The sequence below is a fragment of the Pelophylax lessonae genome (assembly GCF_965119305.1).
Source record: "Pelophylax lessonae genome assembly, chromosome: 11".
Classification (NCBI taxonomy): domain Eukaryota; kingdom Metazoa; phylum Chordata; class Amphibia; order Anura; family Ranidae; genus Pelophylax; species Pelophylax lessonae.
This window is the reverse complement of record NC_138778.1, coordinates 191,117,614-191,138,520: the sequence shown is the minus strand read 5'-3', so window position 1 is coordinate 191,138,520 and position 20,907 is coordinate 191,117,614. Positions and strand designations below refer to the sequence as shown.

General features: G+C 44.4%; 1 protein-coding gene across 1 annotated transcript in view; it reads left to right on the top strand.

Annotated features, from left to right (window-relative positions):
* LOC309566312 (serine/threonine-protein phosphatase 4 regulatory subunit 1-like) overlaps positions 1 to 10,563 on the top strand; it is a 106,834-nt gene extending 96,271 nt beyond the window's left edge. Inside the window, exons 17-20 of the mRNA XM_082271419.1 lie at positions 3,344 to 3,464; positions 5,885 to 6,019; positions 7,917 to 8,058; positions 10,143 to 10,563. Coding sequence (XP_082127545.1) covers positions 3,344 to 3,464; positions 5,885 to 6,019; positions 7,917 to 8,058; positions 10,143 to 10,300 — 556 coding nt within the window. The 3' untranslated portion in view covers positions 10,301 to 10,563. The remainder of the gene's footprint in view (positions 1 to 3,343; positions 3,465 to 5,884; positions 6,020 to 7,916; positions 8,059 to 10,142) is intronic.
* Positions 10,564 to 20,907: the final 10,344 nt, after the last annotated feature.

Sequence of the window (20,907 nt, the reverse complement as noted above, 5' to 3'; positions counted from 1 at the left end):
CTGGTTCCGTAAACGAAGCTGGACTATTTGGGCCTGACTCTGGACTTGGCATTAGCCAGAGTGCTCCTCCCTCTGGACAAACTCCGGAAATTTCAGACTGCAATTCGTCTCTTGCTGTCCAACAGATGGTTGTCCCTCCGGACCTGCATGCGGGTGCTGGGCCTGATGGTGTCTACCTTCAAGGCGGTTCCGTTTTTACAGTTCCATACGAGGTCCCTGCAAAAGGAGATTTTGACCAAATGGGACAAGACTCCCCAGTCTCTGGATAAGGTGGCTTCGTTCTCCGGCGCTTCCGCTGGGGAAATACTTCATCCCCTTGTATTGGACAGTGGTCACCACAGATGCCAGCCTGTCCGGCTGGGGAGGCGTTCTCAGTAAGCATTCTGCGATAGTAAACATTCAGTATCGGCTGATATACGCCTTCCCTCCTCTCAAGCTTCTGCCCAGACTCCTATGCTGGATCGCGGCAGAAGGGATTCCGGTCATCTTAGTGGCTCCGGACTGGCTTCGTACTAGGCTTTGTACGCCGATCTGGTGCGGCTGGTCGCCAACGTTCCTTGGAAGCTTCCTCTCAGGGAGGATCTTCTGTCCCAAGGACCGATCTTCCATCCTGCTTTACAGTTGGTGGCTTTAAAGGCTTGGTGCTGAAGGATAGGGGTTTATCTGAGTCGATGATTCCTTCCCTGTTATAAGCTAGGAAATCTACTTCTAGGAAGATCTACCATCAGAATTGGGAGACGTACATTGCGTGGTGTGGGTCTCTTGGGGTTACTGCTTGCTCCTTCTCTGTGGCTCGGATCTTAACCTTCCTTCAGCGGGGGGTTGAACAGAAATGCGCCCTGAGTACCATCAATACCATCAAGGGCCAGGTGTCGGCTTTGGCGGTCTTCTTCCAAGGACCTTTGACCACACACTCCCTGGTGCGTACCTTTCTTCAGGGAGTCTTCAGCTCTGCAGAAGCCTCCTTTTGAAAATATTCGGGAGATTCCCCTGCTTAGGTTGTCTCAGAAGGTGGCCTTTTAAGTGGCTATCACTTTTGTGCGCAGGGTGTCGAAACTGGCGGCATTATCCTGTCGTTCACTTTACCTGGTGATTCACAGGGATAAGGTGGTTCTTCGCCCCTGTCCATCATTCCTCCCAAATGTTGTCTCTTATTTTAATTTGCATGATGACATTGTGTTGCCTTCCCTGTGTCCCAGGCCTAAACATCCGAAGGAAATTGCCTGCATGCCTTGGATGTGGTGCGGACAATTAGGGTGTACCTGGCAGCTACGGAGTCTTTCAGGAAGTCAGACTCTATTTGTGCTCATGGATGGACCTCGGAAAGGGTTGTCCACTTCCTCTACGACCATTTCCAGATGAATCAGACAGACGGTGGTTCAGTCCTATTCCATCAGGGGTCAGGTTCCTCCTTTCCCTGAAGAGGCACACTCTACTAGGGTGCTTAGCGCCTCCTGGGCTTTCCGTCATCAGGCGTCAGTGACGCAGGTTTGCAAGGCAGCCACCTGGTAGATAGTTGGTGCACACTTATAAAAAGTTTTATAAAGTGGATGTGTTGGGATCTGCGGATGCTTCTTTTGGCCTCAAGGTTTTGCAGGCTGCTGTTTAAGAGAACCTGATCCTCCTTTTTTTTTGTTTGTTTTTTTTCAGGTGGGCTCCGGTTGTTTGGATGAGCACCTGTTGCCTGGTTGGATAATGTTTAGCCTTGGGAATTTTTTGGTTGTTCCCACCCTTCATGTTTAACACTGCTTTGGGACGTCCCAATGGTTATGAAGATCAGGAGCTGTGTCCGTCAATTAACGAAATAGAAAATGGGATTTTTGACTTACCGTAAAATCCATTTCTCTAATGTTCATTGACGGACACAGCACCCACCCCTCTGTGGAGTTCTTATTCTCCTGACACTGCTTGTTACAGAACTGAGTGCCTATAGCAGAGAGAGGGAGTATACCCCCTGGGACTGCCCATGGGTATATCCATAATTTTTTTTCTGCTTAGTGTCCTACTCCTTTAGGGAGCAGTATAACCCAATATGTCCCATCAATGAACATCAGAGAAATGGATTTTACGGTAAGTCAAAAATCCAGTTTTTGCCAATTCTGTGTCCAGATGACTAAATTCAGTGTGGGTGTGGGAATTTTGTATAGTTATTTTTTCATTTGACAATAGATACTTCAAAAGCCTGTACAGACAAAAAGGAACAGAATAATTCATAGATAATGATATATATGTATCGATCACAAAGGTGGTGTTAACCACTTCAATACTGCGCCATAACCGAAAGACGGCTAGAGTGTGGCTCTCACTTCAGGGAGGGTGTCCTCGTACAACACGCCATCGGTGCGCTCTGTGACCACTGTGTTCTTTGGATACAGCTGAACAAAGATTAAGGTAAAGGCCCATTACAGCTGATCACATATAAACTAACTTGCCGGTTATCAGCTGTCACTGTGTGAGGAAAGGAGAGCCAATAACGGCAAGGCTGACAGGGCACATTTATGTCGATAATCGGAGCACTGATCATCAGTGCAGCCCCACCAGTGCAGCTTTTCAGTGCTCATCAGTGCCGCCTATCAGTGCAGCCTCACCAGTGCCCATCAGAGCAGTCTCAGTGCACATTAGTGAAGAAGAAAAACTACTTACATTGTTGTTGGGGTTTTTTTTTTTTTCATCATTTTTTTTTTTTTTTTTTTTTTCGTTTAGCAGAAAAAACAAAAACCCCAGTGATGATTAAATACCAGACAAAACAAAATCTGTCTAAAAAAATAAATAAACATTTTGGGCACAGTGTTGCATGACCATGTAATTGTCATTCAAAGTGCGACAGCATTGAAAGCTGACAATTGGCCTGAAAGTGCCCAGTAATAAAGTGGTTAAGGTGTTCCCAGAAAAGGGAAATAGAAAGAATAGAAGACAATAACTAGTACTGCTTTCTATTATTTTTTCACTGTGTTCTCAGTGGTATTGTCATCTAACTAATCTAGTAGTGATGTGGGGAAGGCAAGAGGGGTGGACAAGAGAAGCTGGTCGTTGTTAGTACACCAGATCACCCCCAGTCTTTAAATAGTCACCAACTAATCTGCTAGACACCTGTAGTGTCAATTTTTTATCCTGAAATGCTTGCAGGTTTGCTTGAAATAATCCAAAATGCACAGAATTTTCCATTGCTGGCATACAGGCGGTTTGCAGATGGGTCTTTAAACATAAACTCACCATCACTGGCTACCTGAATACTAGTCTGGTCATATTTGCTGTAATGATAATTACTCTCCAGTAGGAGGTGCTGTCTCTGAGCACTATTGAAAATGCACTGAAAAAAATCTTTGTGTGGGTTTTGTTGCAGGCAGATGATCCTCATCCTAGAACTATACAGTCCCAAAGACATCTATGACTATTTGCGAGTCATAGCGCTGACGCTGTGCTCTGACAAAGTGTCCGAGGTCAGGTGGATCTCTTTTAAACTGGTAAGTGGTGCTCAAGACTGTAATTGTTTTTATAATTATTTATTAATTAAACTGTTTTCTTGCTCATTTTTGACTCAATACAGAAATGAAGATGATGAAGAGAGGTAGTGGGCGAAAGAAAATAAGTACAATGATTAACATTTGTCAGTGACAGAGATACTTAAACCAGGATGATTCCTTCTATATCAATTAAAGAGTGCAATCAAGGAATCCCACTCCCTCCTGGCACTAAGCCCTGTCCTGCCGCTTCTTGCACTGGACTGTTAAATGTCATAGCTGGGGTGAGGCTTAATTCCTTCATAGATAGGTGCTGAGAACCTACACCATATCCTTGGAATTTAGGTCCAAGCTATACTCTGGTATTCAATTTCTACTGAAGCTCACTTTAAGTGCCGGTTCACGTTTGTGCGATCACAGAGATCGCATGTGATTCGGAGCGCACTGCTTCTAAAATTACATGCGATCTCTGTGTGGTGCAAATTCAGCCATAAAGTTTGTATGGTTGAATTCGCACCACAATCGCACTAAAACACGCACAGGACCCTTTTTTTGGTCCGCAGCAGAATCAGATCGCATGGTGGTTCACACTAGTGCGATCCGATTCTGTGCGAACTTTCAGATCGCACTGCGATATTTGATCTGATCTGGGGGTGTTGTTAACACTTAATTGACACCCCCAGCGTATCGCATATGGCAGTGTGAACTGCCTGGGGTGCAGATGCGATTCGGGAACACGCTGCATATCCGCAGCGTTCCCGCCTCGCACAAATGTGAACCGGCACTAAGCCTTGCCTGTCCTGCTGCAAAGTCAACAGGTCAAAGCCAGAGCTTCTGCTGTCGTTTTTGTTTTAGACTATTGAATTGCAGAAGCATAAGGAAGGAGGTGGGGTGTACCACTGATTTGGCCAGTAGTCCTTGTGTGCAGCCTTGTGTCTGATGCTCCTCACATTCAGTTGTTGCCATGCTGATTCCTATACAGCACATGTCTTTAGTGAAATGCCCAATAGCACATGAAAAAGGGAAATGTGCTGAGGATAGGGGCAGAATAGTGGGTATAAAAGGAGGAGAGACCTGCAGCTAATGTTTTGCTTCATATGAAGATAGCATTCAGATTTCTTCAGCCACCATAACAGACATGCAGCAGCTTAACAGATCCTTAGACCTCAGATATGATGAGGTCTAACAGCACATTTAGGGACAAATCCCAGAGAAGATGGATAGATGGTAGCCACAGTTTACCCTGGCACCTCTCAACTCCAGGAAACCGTATTCGGATCTGAATCTTTCAACCATATAAATCATGCAGTCCCTGCCGGAAGATGACAATGATTATTGCTAGCGGCTATAGCAGCCACTTGAATAATCGCAAGCGTATCCGGCAGGCTGGTTGTACCAAAATTGATTGATCGATCAACTTAGTACATTCAGCCTGCCCATTAATGGTTTCCTGCTGAACCAGCCGAGATTTGAATCGTGTATGGCCAGCCTAAGGAGAATGATGTTGGTGAAGTAGTAAGTTAAGCACCATGTATTATAATAAAATGCATGTACTAACAGACCCAAAACAGGCCAAAAGCATTGTACAAGCATCTGACCAGCCTCTGGGGGGACGTGAAATATAAAAAAGGTGCAAAGGATTCTGCACTGTATGCTGAAAAAGAACAAGGCGGCTAAGAAGAGATAAGAGATAAGAAAAAGGTGTAGCGCAAAAAACTAAATCAAACATATTTTAAATGTAAATTCAAATATACTAATAAATATAAATTGATCAATAATATAAAACTGAATGTCCATGCATCATGTTGTCAGAAATGGCAGTAATCTGTGATAAGGCGACCGTTTCAAAGTGCAGATAGATGGTAATCAAACGTGTATCACCGCCACCACCGCCAGAAGGATTGCAAACTCACCAGATGTCATGGCTGCCATTGCAGCAGCAAGGAAGCCTCCAAAACACTTATATGGGTCACTCTGGGTATCATAAAAATTGATATCTTCCGTCAGGTTACCCTAACAGGTTCCAACTGGAGATAAATCAGCTCAGCCAGAGCCCAGAAGTATAATCATAGTGTAGTAGGTTTATTAGGTCATTCAATACAAAGCATTTCCAAAAAACGCATAAAACTCACATAAAATGCTGCTGGCGACCCGGAATCGCTCAGCAGCAGAACCTCATTGCCAAATATAGAGCCCCAATATGGCGCTATATTTGGTTAGTTTTAGTTCAGTCTCTGTAAAAGTGCAGTCCATGTAACTGAGTGGCTGAGGATGCTGCAGCTGAATTTTTCTGAGTTTTTCTTGTGTGTAAAATAATAATCTTGCCGTGATTGTCACCCTGGCTTTTTTTTTTTTTCAGTTGTTTTCAGAGACCCTTTGTAAAAATCTTTATATTACTTTGTGTTGTTGTTTTATTTTTTCAGATTGTGGCAATATTGCGAAAGTTCTATTCTAATGGGGAGACGGAGTTAGGAATTAACTTCATCAACGAGCTGATTGTTCAGTTCCGACACTCAAACAAATGGGTGGGAAGGCAAGCCTTCGCTTTCATCTGTCAGGTATTTCTGAGCTCATAGTATTTGTTTATTTCCTTGTTCCTCCTCTGATGTACAATCTGTAATCTCCTCATCCACTTCCACAGAATGGCTTCCTTCTCTTACCATAAAGTTCTCTTCGATATGAGGGTGATTTGGTGTGACACCTGTCACCTCATTGATCGCTAGTGTTTGTATGGGCTGATCTGATTGGCTGGGCGGGTGTCTCCCCCCCCCCATCTGTGTAGCTCTCCTGAAGCCCCTGCGCTCACTGGTAGAGCAAGGCTGAAATCCCTGAAGAGGAGTAGGAAAGATAAAAATAAAGTTATCTTAACGACCACCCGCCGCAGATATACTGCGGCAGACAGCTGCTCCTGGGCAAACCGACGTAGCTATACGTCAGTCGCGCACAGGCAGCTAGGGGGCAAGCGCGCGGGCGGTGCCCTCCCGCCCCAGCTCATCAGCGCGTAAGCTGATGCAGCTGGCAGGCGCCTCCGCTTGCCGCCTGACACCCGCGATCGCTCCCTGCTGAGAGAGAAGAACGGTCAGCTGTTATAAACACAGCTAACCGTTCTTCTCCCTGGAATGATGACAGAGCCCCTGTGATCCTTCTATTTAGGATCACAGGTCTCTGTGATCATTTCACAAGCCCATCCCCCCACAGTTAGAAACATGCCCCTAGGTACACATTTAAACCCTTGTTCACCCACAGTGTTAACCCCTTCCCTGCCAGTGTCATTATTACAGTAACAGTGCATATTTTTAGCACTGATTACTGTAGTAATGTCACTGGTCCCCCCCAAAAGTGTCAAAAATGTCAGTCAGGGGTCCGATCTGTCCTCCGCAATGTCGCAGTCCCGCAAAAAATCGCAGATCGCCGCCATTACTGGTAAAAAAAAAAAAACTATAAAAATGACATAAATATCTTTCCTGTAGTTAGTAGACGCAATAACTTTTGCGCAAACCAATCAAAATACGCTTATTGTGATTTTTACCAAAAATATGTAACAGAATACAAATTGGCTTAAAATGTTAAAAAATTTAGATTTTTAAAAATATTGTTTTTTTTTTCCCCGGAATTGTCGCTCTTTTTTTGTTTATAGCGCAAAAAATAAAAATTGTACAGGTGATCAAACACCACTAAAAGAAAGCTCTATTTGTGGGAAAAAAAGGACATCAATTTTATATAGGTACAGCGTCGCACGGCCACACAATTGTCCGTTAAACGAATCGCAAAATAGGGCCTGGTCATTAAGGGGGCAAATCCTTCCGGTCCAGAAGTGGTTAACACACTGCTTTCACAAGCTATGCATACCCATTCTCTTATAAAGTGGACCTGTCCTCTCCAGATTATGCCATAAAGCACTTTACGCTCTGTATTTAAAATCAATATATAATTTTAGCAAAATTATGATTTCTGTGAAACAAACCTGTTTAGATTGTCCACTCCTCTTTTAAATGCCAGTTCAATGTGTACAGAGTTTAGATGCAATGCGTGATGCACCTTCTAGGTGGCGTCGGTGAGTAGGTCTAAGCCAGGAAAGCAGAACATATCTGCCCTGTTGCAGCAGAAGCCAATGTAATAGAAGCTTTGCATCCTACTGACAATGATGATGATAAGGTCTGAGCAAAGATAGTGTTATCATCATCTAGGTCATTCAGCGTGGTGTAATCTGATTTCTCCTGCTGTGTAGGTCTAATCACAGCACAGACTATACACAATGTAAGTGTAAATTAGCCTGCTTTTACCTTGAGCTCCCTGTCAGCTAGTGGAATGTTGTAAATATAAAATATTCATAGGAATTTTCCCTGTTCAGCAAGAAAGAAGAAATGGTTTTGCTGTGATCAAAATAAATAATACCATGTATACATAACACACAATTTTCCCTGTATGTTAATGGCTGTGTTTCTTGTTTGACAGGCGGTGGTGCAGGAGGAGTGTATGCCAGCCGAGCAGTTTGTTACACACTTACTCCCCAGTCTTCTGAGCTTGGCCTCGGACCCTGTACCCAATGTGCGAGTATTACTGGCTAAGGCGCTTAAACAGACTCTTCTGGAAAAAGGTACAAATAAGGGAACAAATGATAGTGACATGAAACATTTCCCCGGGGGTCCCATCTGGTGCTGTAAGTTACAATCGACTAAAGCCTGTCATCAATGGATCCAATCTCAGCTGGTTCAGTGGGGACCAAACAAGATTTGATGCATCTATGGGCAGGTGGGTCGTACTGAAGTAATTCCATCAATTGACTTCAGTACAACCAGCCTGTCAGATGTTTTGCATGTGATTACTGCCGGAGGCTATAACCACCAGTAGTACTCTTTGTGTTCTGCCGGCAGGGAAGGCTCCCCGCCAGCAGCACACAATAGCACTCCAGGAGGAATTCCTCCATCAGCAATGACTGTGATGATGGGGGAATCAAGTAATTTTTATTTTCTGCAACCCATGGTTGGAAAGAAAATTGCATCATCTATGGCTTGCTTAAAGTGATCATAAAGTCTCGTTACATTGACCGGCACAATATATGAAAGAAATAAGGTATAAAGGAATATTTTTGAAGTTTTAGAAGGATACAGATCGATTTCTATCGCTCATTACATGTGAGTAATGCGTTTTAGGCTACGTTTCCACTAGTGCAACTTGTCATGTGACTTTGGACACATAAAGTCACATGACGAGTCACAGCCCATTGATTTAAATGGCACCCATTCCTATTTATGCGACTTTGAAAATCAGCAACTTTGAAAATGTGCCTGCATTACTTTGATGGGACTTTGATCCACAACTTAAGAGTCACACTAGTGGAAACGTAGCCACTAGGCTAGAATGTGACTTTGGAGTGCGAATTTGAGTGCAGCTTTGATCCAACTTTACACACTCAGGATAAAAGGTACATGAAAAGTTGCATTCTAGTGGTGAAGGTACCTTTTCAAAGTCGCTGATTTTTAAAGTTGCATGGATGGGAACAGGTGCCAATGGGCACTACTTTGATGTGACTTTGTTTCCAGTGAGTGTAAAGTTGGATAAAAGTCGCATCAAAGTCGCCCTCTAAATTGCAATAGTGGAAATGTAGATTAAAGCTCAGTTTCCACTAGTGTGACTTGTCTTGCGACTTTGGACACAAAGTCACATCAAAAGTTGCATCAAAGTAGTGCAAGTACCTTTTCAAAGTCGCATAGATGGGAATGGGTGCCATTGAAATCAATGGGCTGCGACTTGTCATGCTCTTAAATTCTTGCGGCACTAAACCTAAAACGGGGAGTTCTGCCGATCCTTCTCCCTCCCCTCTTATCATTGGATGGACATACCAGCAAATCCTGGCGCTGAAAAACAAATCATCAGAGATCCCAAAAAAATGTAGTGTCAGATTATGTGGGATGGACGGATTTTAACCAAATGCCAGTAAGTCATGTCAGGGTTGCAGCCGACCCATGCCCAGATCCTAGCTGAGAAACATGTGGCGCAACAAATTGATGGGTATAATGGCGCTCCCAAAACTGATGACAGGTGGGCACATTGGAATCACAAATGTTACAAGAATAATCACAGTGAAAAATCTCAGGTTTATTAAAATCAGTAAAAACGGTATGAGGCACTGTTGATAGCGGGGTGCATCCAGCAGTGAGGCAATACCTTTGGAATGGACCCAGGGATAGGGTGGGGATGCCTGTCCAGATCCTGAAAGGACAGCAGGAGCACTGATGCCGAGAAGATGGGAAATCTTCTATTGCCTCACTGCTGGATGCACCCCGCTGTCAATAGTGCCTCATACCGTTTTTACTGATTTTAATAAACCTGAGATTTTTCACTGTGATTATTCTTGTAACATTTGTGATTCCAATGTGCCCACCTGTCATCAGTTTTGGGAGCGCCATTATACCCATCAATTTGTTGTATCATTGGATAGATCCCATGATGACCACACTGCTGGACTTTTGACATGTTTTCTGAAGCTTAGTTAAGGCAATACAAGGGGGCCTTACCTGGCCCAAGAGATTTTATTTATTTGTATTTTGCATGACAAAGAATGCAGCAGGAGGAGAGAGATTCTAGGTAGAAAGCAGCAGATGGAGCAGTCCTTTAAAAAGTGACTGTAGTTTTCACTTATACTTGCTAGGAGTTGTAATCATATGCTATTTTCTCCAGCGTATTTCACCAGCCTGGGGCACCCACACCTAGAGGCCGTGGAGAAGACCGTACAAGCCATGCAGCTGGATAGAGACCAAGACGTCAGGTTCTTTTCTGCCACTGAGCCAAAACGACCCCTGACCAGCAGCACTTCCCTGGAGCAGTCCGTCGACTGATTCCTGTCTGTAAAGGCTTTTTTTTTTTCAGATGTCTCCTGCACAATATTTTCTGTAAATATAAATGAATCCCTCTCACAGAGCAAATAACCCCATCTTTCCATGGCATGAGGTGCGTTTATATAGCTTATTTTTTAAAGATAAAGCAGAACTCCTCCAACAAACAGATGCAAGTAGGGTGGAATGGGGCAGGTTTCATTCTCTTTCCAGGTTTCTCAATGGCTTCAGGACACCGTAGGTCCTTCTGTGCAAATGGGATCTGTAAGAGGCCTTGTTGGGCTTAAAAAAGTAGAACTGTGCAGGGCAAAGTACCAGGTTCTCTTTAATACCCCCCTTCTCAGCACATACTTGTCATGCATTTCTGCACCACTTTTTTCAGCAACTGTAATCAAAGCAAATACCTGGTACTTAAGGAGGGAGTGGGAGGACATGACTTGCTCTTCTTTCAGTCATGACCACGCCTGGATTGACCCCGAACTGTCACATAGGGGACGTGGAAACTCACAGATCTTCTGTTCCTTGCTCCCAAAGTGAAATGGGGTAGTTGGAGGGGCAGTTGGAAGTTAAAGCGGAGTTCCACCCCCCCCCCTCCAAAAATTAAAAGTCAGCAGCTACTCAAACTGTAGGTGCTGACTTTTAATATTAGGACACTTACCTGTCCTGGAGTTCAGCGATGTCGTCATCGCATGTTTCCATCGGCTGTCGGTTGCTGCCGCCACCAATGCTGGTAAGGGAACCCGGCAGTGAAGCCTTGCGGGTGGAACTCCGCTTTAAGCATGTGCAAGTCCAGTTTGACTGCACGGGTAGTGATTTAGTGCAAGAAAGTGGGTTATAGAAGGGAGGCACAAGTTTTTTTTTTTTTTTCTCTAGTTATAAGAGTTTTCACACTGAGTGCATTCACTGCCTGTAACCACATTTAAAGCAGAACTAAACCCTACTCAGCTAAAGCGGAACCAAACCCTCCTATCCTTTTCAGCCAAGGAAGCTGCCATCTTAGCCTCTGCAACTGCAATGCTGCTGCACATGTGATCAGTTATGACACCAGCCATTTGATGGTTTGACAGTTTGGTTGAGAGCACAAGCAACTGTGACAGCATTCCCTGCATGCCTGGAATTTAATTGTTTTTTTTCAGCTGTTGATAGGTTTAGTCCTGCTTTTAGCACTGGATTGTTGCACAAATGCCTAATGGGTTTATTGCACAGCTTCACCCCCTGTAGCAGTTTAGCCCCACACCCTCTACTTTTAACCCCTTCCTTCCTTTGTACAGTTGCATGGTCTCTTGGCAGCTGTAGGGAGTTTAGGTCATACCAGAGTTTGGCATGATGCTCTGAGGGTGCTCTGTGTCTATCACACCAAAGACTTACCTCCTGATGTGGTAACATGTAAAGGGTAGAATGCACAGATTGTCTGGGGGCAAAAGAAACAGAATATGTAGAAGATCTTCTAGTATTTCAAAGCTTTATCTCATTGCACATCTTGAATTAAAAGTCCAAACCACACCCACCTTTTACGGTGTTCTGTCAGAATACCATACCCTATCAGAATTCCATACCTCCGTCATTTCCGGTTATGCCGCTACCCGATCCGTTGGTGTGAATGCGCCCACTCATGCGCAGTAGGACTTTTGCCTCACCCTCTTACGATGTTATCAAAATTCCCTACCTATTCTGCGCATGCGCCGTAGGATGTGTGACGCGGCTACAGCTGATGCATGACGAACCTGCACCGGAAATGACGTAGGTAGGGAAATCTGATGGGGTAGGGTTTTCTGATAGAACAACGGCATTGAGGAGGTGCTGAACTAATAAGACATCCTAGGGCTGATAGTTCCTGCTAATCTGGTCATATGATACATGAGGTCATCAGCCTGTTACCTTCTTACCCCCGGGATACACATAGATCCCATTCTAAAGTCTTACCTATAATTCAGAGGCAGTGAGGCTTACATGAAACAAAATGGCAGTAACCTCTCTGTGTGCTCAGTAAATGTTTATTGGGGCAGCTCAGAATCCAGTTCTCACAGGGACGGCCAGGATTATATGACAAGCCAGTGACACCAGTACCTTTATGTCATTTTAGTATATTCAAATTTGGCAGTACTTACTATTTTTTTTAAAGGGGCAACAAAATAGTTTTTGTCAATTTTATTTTTTTAAGTTTACAGGTCTAGGAACTGTTTTGTATAATTTTGTATTATTTATGTAAAATATTTATTTTTAAAGATAAACTGTTATTAGAGGTTGCATTTGTGACATTCTGCTTAAAGGAGAAGTACAGCCAAAGCTTGTTTGGCTTTACTTCTCCTGTGGATCACAGGAATATAGTTTGTTCTGCGCCCCTGTGACCTATTTTCAGCAGACAGCGGGCTGAAGTCACAGAGCCAGTCCAGGCTGGGGAAATATGATTGCGACCATATGGTCCGGATTCGCCCAGATCCCTGGACCGGCACCCAGCTCAGCCTCCCAGTGAGCTGCTGAAAGGCAGCCGCTCCCACCCTCTCCGCAGTGGGTATAGAGCAGAGAGCCGGTGACTGACAGTCACCGACTCTCTGTTTATGGAGCTTTGAGAACAGAGCGATCATCGGTGTTTGATTGCTTGGTTCTCAGCCTTAGAGCCAGCGGGGGGGTTGGGGGGGGGGGGCAGTTACAGCATTGGACCAATGCTGCATCCACCTAGGTAAGTATGATTCTGAAAAAAAATACTCAATTTCTCTTTTAGAGCCGGTTCACATTCATGCGGCTGCGGCGTTCGCATGTAATGTCGGAGCGCACTGCTCCTTCATTACATGCGATCGGCTGTGCGGTGCGAGTTTAGCCATACACTTTGTATGGGTAATTTCGCACCGCAGCAAAGACGCACAGGACCCTTTTTTGCAGCCGCATCAGGATCGGATCGCACAGCGGTTCACACTTGTGCGATCCTATCCTTTGCGAACTGCAAGATCGCACTGCGATATGCGATCAAACTGGGGGTGTCGTTAAGATTACATTGACACCCCCAGCATATCGCATATGGCAGTGTGAACTGCCGGGGGTGCGTTTGCGATGCGGGAACAGGCTGCGAATTCGCAGCCTTCCCGCATCGCATAAGTGTGAACCGGGGCTTAAAAAGGATTCTGAGTTTCTAAACCGAAAGTCCAGCACTGCATGCTTTCTGCTAAACTGTGCTAGACAGCTAGATAGAATGGGTCTATTATCAGATGTATTTTTTCATGTTCTGTGATTACTTGCTCATTATGTGAAGGTGTAACACATTAATGTATTACCAATCACAGAACTGGCCCCTGACAATCTGCTTTGGTTTCCAGGAGGACGAAGCTATTTTTGTTTTCCGGTTTCAATTAGGGTTACCGTCTACTTGCTGGACTGGGATGTGTCAGATCAGAGATGACAAAGTCATGTAAATCCTGATGCCTCGGCCTGTGTGTATGCAGGCTATCGCACACAGATCAGCCCTCTGCTGCCATCTCTCTCTTTGTGAGGGTAGTGCTGGATTGATTGAGGATGCAGATAAGTATTTAGGGAGGGGGCAACTCACAGAAAGTGGTAGAACGTTTTTTACCTTAATGCAGGGAATGCATCAGGGTCAAAACATTTTACCTTTAGAACCACTTTAATGTTAGATCAGTCTTAAAATGTAGAGGAAAGAGGGGGTGTTGTCCAAATTTTATGCACAAGGAAGAGACTTTATAGATTATAATATTTTTGAAGAGCGCCACCTGCTGAATTGGGGTAGTTATGAAATATTTATATGTAATTTTTTTTTTCCATATTTACCTTACATATTTTTTTTAGCACAGAATGGAATAAATTCAGATTGCAGTGATGATTTTCTTTAAGGCAGTCATAATGGAAGGTCCTCTTTAAAGGAAGCCTTGACACTTGTGCATCCAAAATAATAATCATCACGGCATTACAAATTGCATATGGCCTTTGTAGCAGAGCCAAGTGACGTGGCTGATTTGAGAGAACACATCCAGCCATGGACCTTCAGTTATGTTCCAAAAAAGGGGGTGGGGACTTTTCAATATCGATAAGCATACGCTAAATTGCGTTGTAAAGGCACGCCTTTCCATGTGATCACACATCTCCTATGAACCCCTAAGCTTCCCCTCCAGACTATCAAAATCTGCTCCACTCCACAGAAAATGCTTTCATCTGTTTTGGGTTGAGTTCTGCACTAAATCTACTTTCTATAGAAAGAGGAAATCCCCACAATAATGCATGCTGCTACAAAACAATAACGCCTGAGCACTTAACCTCTACATAAGTCTTTAACCTCATGCATCATAAACTCAGTCCTCAATCCAAGGGCTTTCACCATGACTGCAAAACGTAAAAAAAAAAAAAATAATAAGCCAATGTGTGTTTGTGTATATACCTGTATAAGTTGGAGCATTGTACACTATCTACTTCTGTAATATGTTTTTGAATATATTTTATATATTTTTTTAACTAAAACAAAAAAAATCCTATGGTCGAGTACATGTAGGGGGGGAGGGAGTTTCATTTATGAAACCTTGTGAAACGTTATCAAAAGATATTGAAATCTCAGAATTTTGTTTTTCAACATCGCAGTTTTGTCTCTTATGATGGGGACTGGTTTGCTTTTTTTTGTGACTTGTAATTAATCTGAAAGCCGTTTCTGGCATGGCAAGCCAGTTAAAGTTGAGCTGGCCTTTTTATTTTTTATTTTTGCCAATGATCTACATTTCTTTCAGCACATTCCTTGTAAATAATGCAACTTAAGGAGTCTTACTCTGCAAAGTGTGACGCCATATTCTGAAGATGGAAATACTGCTGTTTTGTAAACTAGCCAATCTTCTAAGCCACAAGCCTGTGTCTTATCCTTCATCATGGTTGGCACTTGAAGCACAGAAAGTAAAGTTCTTATTGATTCAGGCTTTTTTTTTTCTGATTCAGAATGCTGACCACAGAGACCACACATATTTCCCAAACTTTGTACATACTCCTTGCATGTATGACTGTTAGAGCCATGGGGATCCCATGAGCAGCGTTGTGATCCCCATAGTTGCAATTTCTTGGAAACTGCATCAGGGATATATTAGAGGACTATAAATAATAGCACATAGCTATGGTGAAACAGCTTTAGTGCTGGTTTCAGTAAATACATACAGTATGGACTGAATGGCACCAGAGGATGCCTGCTCCTAAATAGAGGCCAGGTTAGTAGCTTCTACATTATGCAGGTGTTCTTTAAACGCAAAAGTCTTAAATGTCATTTTTACTTAATAAACTGTGAGAGAAAAGTCCATGAAGGACACATACATGGATTTTGCAGATCAGTAATAATAGTGATGGGCTTTGGTTAACACACTGACATATTAGTGCCTCTTGTCAATCAGACTACAAAGGTTAGCAGACATTATTATTTCAGATACTCTAAAGCTAGCCATACGCGATTAGCATTTGTTGAAAAGCAATCCTTTTCTAAACATTTGTTCTGTTTTTTGTTTTTTTTTTAATTGGAGGGATAAAACTAATTTTCGACTGTATTGAGGGGCAAAATTGAAGGAGACGATGGGAAACTTTTTCTTGAAACACTAACCATTGTGGTCATAAGTCAGGAACAATCAAAGTTGCAATATGCATGTGCTAGGATAACTTTTTTCGTTGTAATGAACATTTGTTCGTTTAAACCAGGGGTCTCTGTACTTTCTAAACAAAGGGCCAGTTTACTGTCCTTCAAGCTTTAGTGGGAGGAATAGTGCCCCATCATTGGTTTTAGTGGGAGGAATGGTGCCCCATCATTGGTATTAGTGGGAGGAATAATGCCCAATCATTGGTTTTAGTGGGAGGAATAATGCCCAATCATTGGTTTTAGTGGGAGGAATAATGCCCAATCATTGGTTTTAGTGGGAGGAATAATGTCCCGTCGTTGGTTTCAGTGGGAGGAATAATGCCACATCGTTGGTATTAGTGGGAGGAATAATGCCCAATCATTGGTTTTAGTGGGAGGAATAATGCCCAAACATTGGTTTTAGTGGGAGCAATGGTGCCCCATCATTGGTATTTGTGGGAGGAATAATGCCCAATCATTGGTTTTAATGGGAGGAATAATGCCCAATCATTGGTTTTAATGGGAGGAATAATGCCCAATCGTTGGTTTTAGTGGGAGGAATAATGTCCCATCGTTGGTATTAGTGTGAGGAATAATGCCCAATCATTGGTTTTAGTGGGAGGAATAATGTCCCATCATTTGTTTTAGTGGGAGGAATAGTGCCCCATCATTGACTTTAGTGGGAGGAATAGTGCCCCATCATTGGCTTTAGTGGGAGGAATTGTGCCCCATCCTTGGTTTTAGTGGGAGGAATAATGCCCCATCAGTGGTGTCAGTGGGAGGAATAATGCCTCATCATTGGTGTCAGTTGGAGGGAAAGCGTCTCAAGGGCCAGATAAGGGCAAACAAACGCATCTGGCCCCCAGGCCACAGTTTGGAGACCATTGGTTTAAACTTTAATGTATGTAATGGCATTCAAACAAAGGTTTGTGTAATATGTAATAATGCATATGCAGAAATAGATTTATAATTTTACTGTAGTACCATGGGCTCATGTACATATAATTATAAATAATATAGATATGCAATATATACCATGATTAGATGTTGGGTCGTATCAAAACAAGCGCATTTTTTTTTTGGGCGCATATTATGTCTTTTTTTTTTTTTAGGAAGTTTTGTTTTGGGCGCATATAACGTTTGCCACAATTAAAGATTTGTTTATTTTGCAAACAATTTTTCCCCTAAATACATAAGTAGGAGGGACTGGCTAAAAAGATCACATGCATCATATGCAGCCAATACATCACCTCTGCACTTCCCTAAATCAAAAAATAAAATATAAAACATTGGCATTGCACTCTAACAACATTTTTTTCAGCTTTTAAACAAAATTTGTCAAGTCAATAATGGCATAATCGAGTGCTCTGACAATTTAATTTTTAGAAATGCATATGAATGGTCGATCAAAATCCTAATTGTGTATGGCTAGCTTAACTGCTTAGTTTGATTGGTGTCCTCCATTTACCTGGAATACCTTTTTGAACAGGGAGCTACGATTGAGTGTATCTTCAAAGTCAGAGAATTTACATGTGTTAGAAAATCTCAGCAAGGCACCAGGAAAACACGATTTTATTTGTATATGTTGTATTTATTAATATTATGTGTAGCTCATTTTCTGTGCGTTTAACTTGTAATTATTCACAAATGAGCGTGCGCATACTAGTGGGAGGGTTGGGGAGATGGTTTGGAGATAATCAGACAATTAGGTAACACATGTGTGGCCTTTTAAAAAAAAAATGTACTCTGCAGATGACTTGTATCTGTATATAACCTGTCAGGTTATAAAACTGGCACCAGGAGCTGGAGTCAGGCTTTACAGATAGATGGAGGTGCCTGTTCAATCTGTGGTGCCTGCTTCATTACGGTATTGTTGACAGATTCACTAAACAAAAGGAGCACCTTCTTCTGTCTTGCAACAGCCGATTTAAATGTATGCATCCTCATGCATTTTTTAGCATTTGAAATTTTTTGTGTGCAATTTATTAGGATTTCTTCATGCATTTATCAGGATAAAGAAGCTTTACTGCTGTCTACATTTGCAGAGCACATAAAACAAAGGAACAGTGTATTTCTCTTTTGTTAATTGACAGAAACAACTCCTGGTATTCATAACCATTGGGTTATACTGCCCCCTACAGGAATAGGACTACACCCATGGGCAGTCCCAGGGGGTATATTCCGTCTCTCTGCTTTAGCCACTCAGTTTTTTTCTGCCTAATCAGGAGTAAGGACCTACTTCCTGGGTTCTTTGGTCCTGGCAACATTTTTTAGATAGAACATTTTTCCTCCTGGATTTTTCCTGTGAGATCTACAATCAACTGCTGGACTGGGCGTCGGGCTGGATAATCTAGATCCAGTGGTTACCCCAGCTTGGCCAGGGAGTGCGCAGACTTCAGCTCCGCGCTAGGTTGGCCTCGACATAGCCCCAGTGGACGGGGGCTGGCCTGTCAGTTAAACGCCTCGCGAGGTCACAGCTTTCCTCCTGGCCGACAGCCCCCCATTTTGATGGAGAGGGGTTCTGTCTGGAGCGGTGCCCGTCTAGTTCCTGGTATGGTGAGTAGCTGTCCCCCCCTCTCCCCCGGAGGGTTTTGGGGCGGACCTGGGCCCCTCCTTGAGACGGTCGGACCCCCAGGTTCCCTCCCTCTTGCCAAGTCCCTCATCCCACCCTTCCACATACGCTGGGGCTGTTTGGGTGGTGTGGCCACTTTCCTGGGGTGGGGGGAAGGGCGCTGACTGGTGATGGGGGCTAGGGGGGTGTGCCGCCTGGCAACCGGACGATCTACTGTGCGAGGGGGTTGTACCTGGATGAGGCTTCTGCCAGGGCCCCCTGTCCTGCCTGGATCTGTCCTTGAGGCCTGGTCTCCCATCCTAGGTCACTGTATGTCTCATGGTGCCACCATTTTGTTGTAGCCTGTGTGTTCTATACAGGGCAGCCATGTTTGTGTAGTCCGGTGGCCATTTTACTGTGGTTTGCCTTTGAAAATAGCACCGGCCATGACAGTGGAGCCCTGTGGGTGGCGATTTTGGCAGTGGGAGCCCCTCCTCATCTCATCTGGTGCTGACTCCTGGATCATTTTACTTCCCAATCGCCGCACGTGTAGTGCATATTAACCTGGTGGCTGCAGGTGCTTGTCTCTGCGCTTTGTGAGTATGGTGGGGTCCTCTCCCTCTCTGCTGAGGATCGCTTTGTGCCTGGCGACTGGCTGCCAGCACGGTGGGAATTGTCCCTTAGCAGTGTTTTACACTTTTTTGTGGGGTCTCCGTGGTGGCTCATGGAGTCTATGGAGCACATTTCCCCACCTAATCCCCTCTCTGAGGCTGCGGGGCCCAACCATCCATCCATGCACTGACGGGGGTCCTGAAGTCCCTTGTGTCCCGAGTGCTGGTGGCTTGTGGACGCCGGGCTAGCAAGTGCCCCCTGCCTTATCTGTCTCATCAGATCCTGAGTCTGATTCGGCCGCCGCGGACAGGGGTCACCCTGCTGGGTCTGCAACCACGCGCCTGGAATCCTCTAATAACGAAGGTGATTCCTCCACATTTGGAACAATGCACGAAAAGGTGCTGGTGGATGCACTGATTGTATCTGTGTGTGAAGCAGCTGAAGCTGCGACGGTGGCACAGGTACCCTTTGGCACTCACAAGCTATCCAGAGCATTTCCTTTTCCTGCCTATTTTGGCAGAATTGTCGCTAAGGAGTGAGGACGATCAAAGCGTCCCCGTGGGGTTACTAAGTGCTTTCCTAGCCGTTACCCCTATCAGGAGTCCCTTCTTAAGAAGTGGACTGTGCCACCAATGGTGGACCCTTCGGTTTCCAGGGTCCAGGGCAACCATGATTCCGGTTGAAGAGTCCCCGGCCTTTAAGGATCTGGCTGACCGAAAGGCAGAGACTGTGGCCTGCCATATGTACACTATGGCTAGTTCGGCACCGAGGCCGGTATTCACCTTAGCCCTAGTGCTGCAAACTCTGACTAAGTGGGCTAAGCTCTTACAGCGTAAACAGCAAAAAAGGCCTTGACTGATCTTTCTTTCCAAGGAGATTGCCTGTTTGGAGCTACCCTGGAGGACATCATTAAAGGTCTCACAGCAGGGAAGAGTTGTTTTCTTCCACAGGCTACTAAGGGCCAGGACCAAACAAAATATGGTGAAAGACACACCTTTCTCCTGCGCTTAGAAAACGAGGCTCCCCGACTACTCTTCCCACAGGACTTTGCAAAAGGTGTCTCAGATGGCTATGGTCTTGCTGCCCTAAAGGACTGGGGCAGTCCAACAGTACTGCAAATAAAAAACACAAAAAGGGCGCTCCGACCTAGCGCATTATCCTCAATAATGGTTTTATTGTTGTAACATAAAAATGGCTACTCACAAACGCAGATGAAATCAATCATATCGGACTCAGAAACTTGAGTGTCAGAAGTAGTCCATACGAAAGTCCATTGTCCTATTAGGATGATGGCTGACGCGTTTCGAGGCCTACTCCTCTTCCTCAGAGCCACTAAGGGCCAGGAACCTCGTTGTAGACGTGGGCCTTCCTTCTCAGCTCATACGTTTTTTTTTTCGTCCCTCAGGGTCCACTGACAAGGGTTTGAAGCATTTCAGGGCCTCCTCATGGAGGATCCAAAAGAACCTGGTCTGGCAAGATCAGGCTTCTCCAGACCCGTGGACAAGTCTCCTTCAGCATGATGGTGCGCACTCACCCGTATCAAGGGTGGGGGGACGTCCTTGCTCGTTCCGGACCCGTGGACTTCCCTAGTGCAAGACAAGTGGGTCTTCGGTCCTGCCACAAGATCAAGTTTTGCTCTTGTCCCCCGGCAAAGTTTTTTTTCTTCCAACTTCCACCAGCCCTTAGACCGCTTACAGGGCCTGTTTGGTACGGTACAAGACCTGTTCCTTCAAGGGGTGATTGTCCCGGTTCCGACTTCGGAAAGTTTTTCAGAGGAGCATTATCAGTTTGTGGCGTTACCTTTTGGTCTCGCTTCTGCTCCTCGGGTCTTCACAAAAGTGTTAGCCCCGGTGCTAGCCTTGC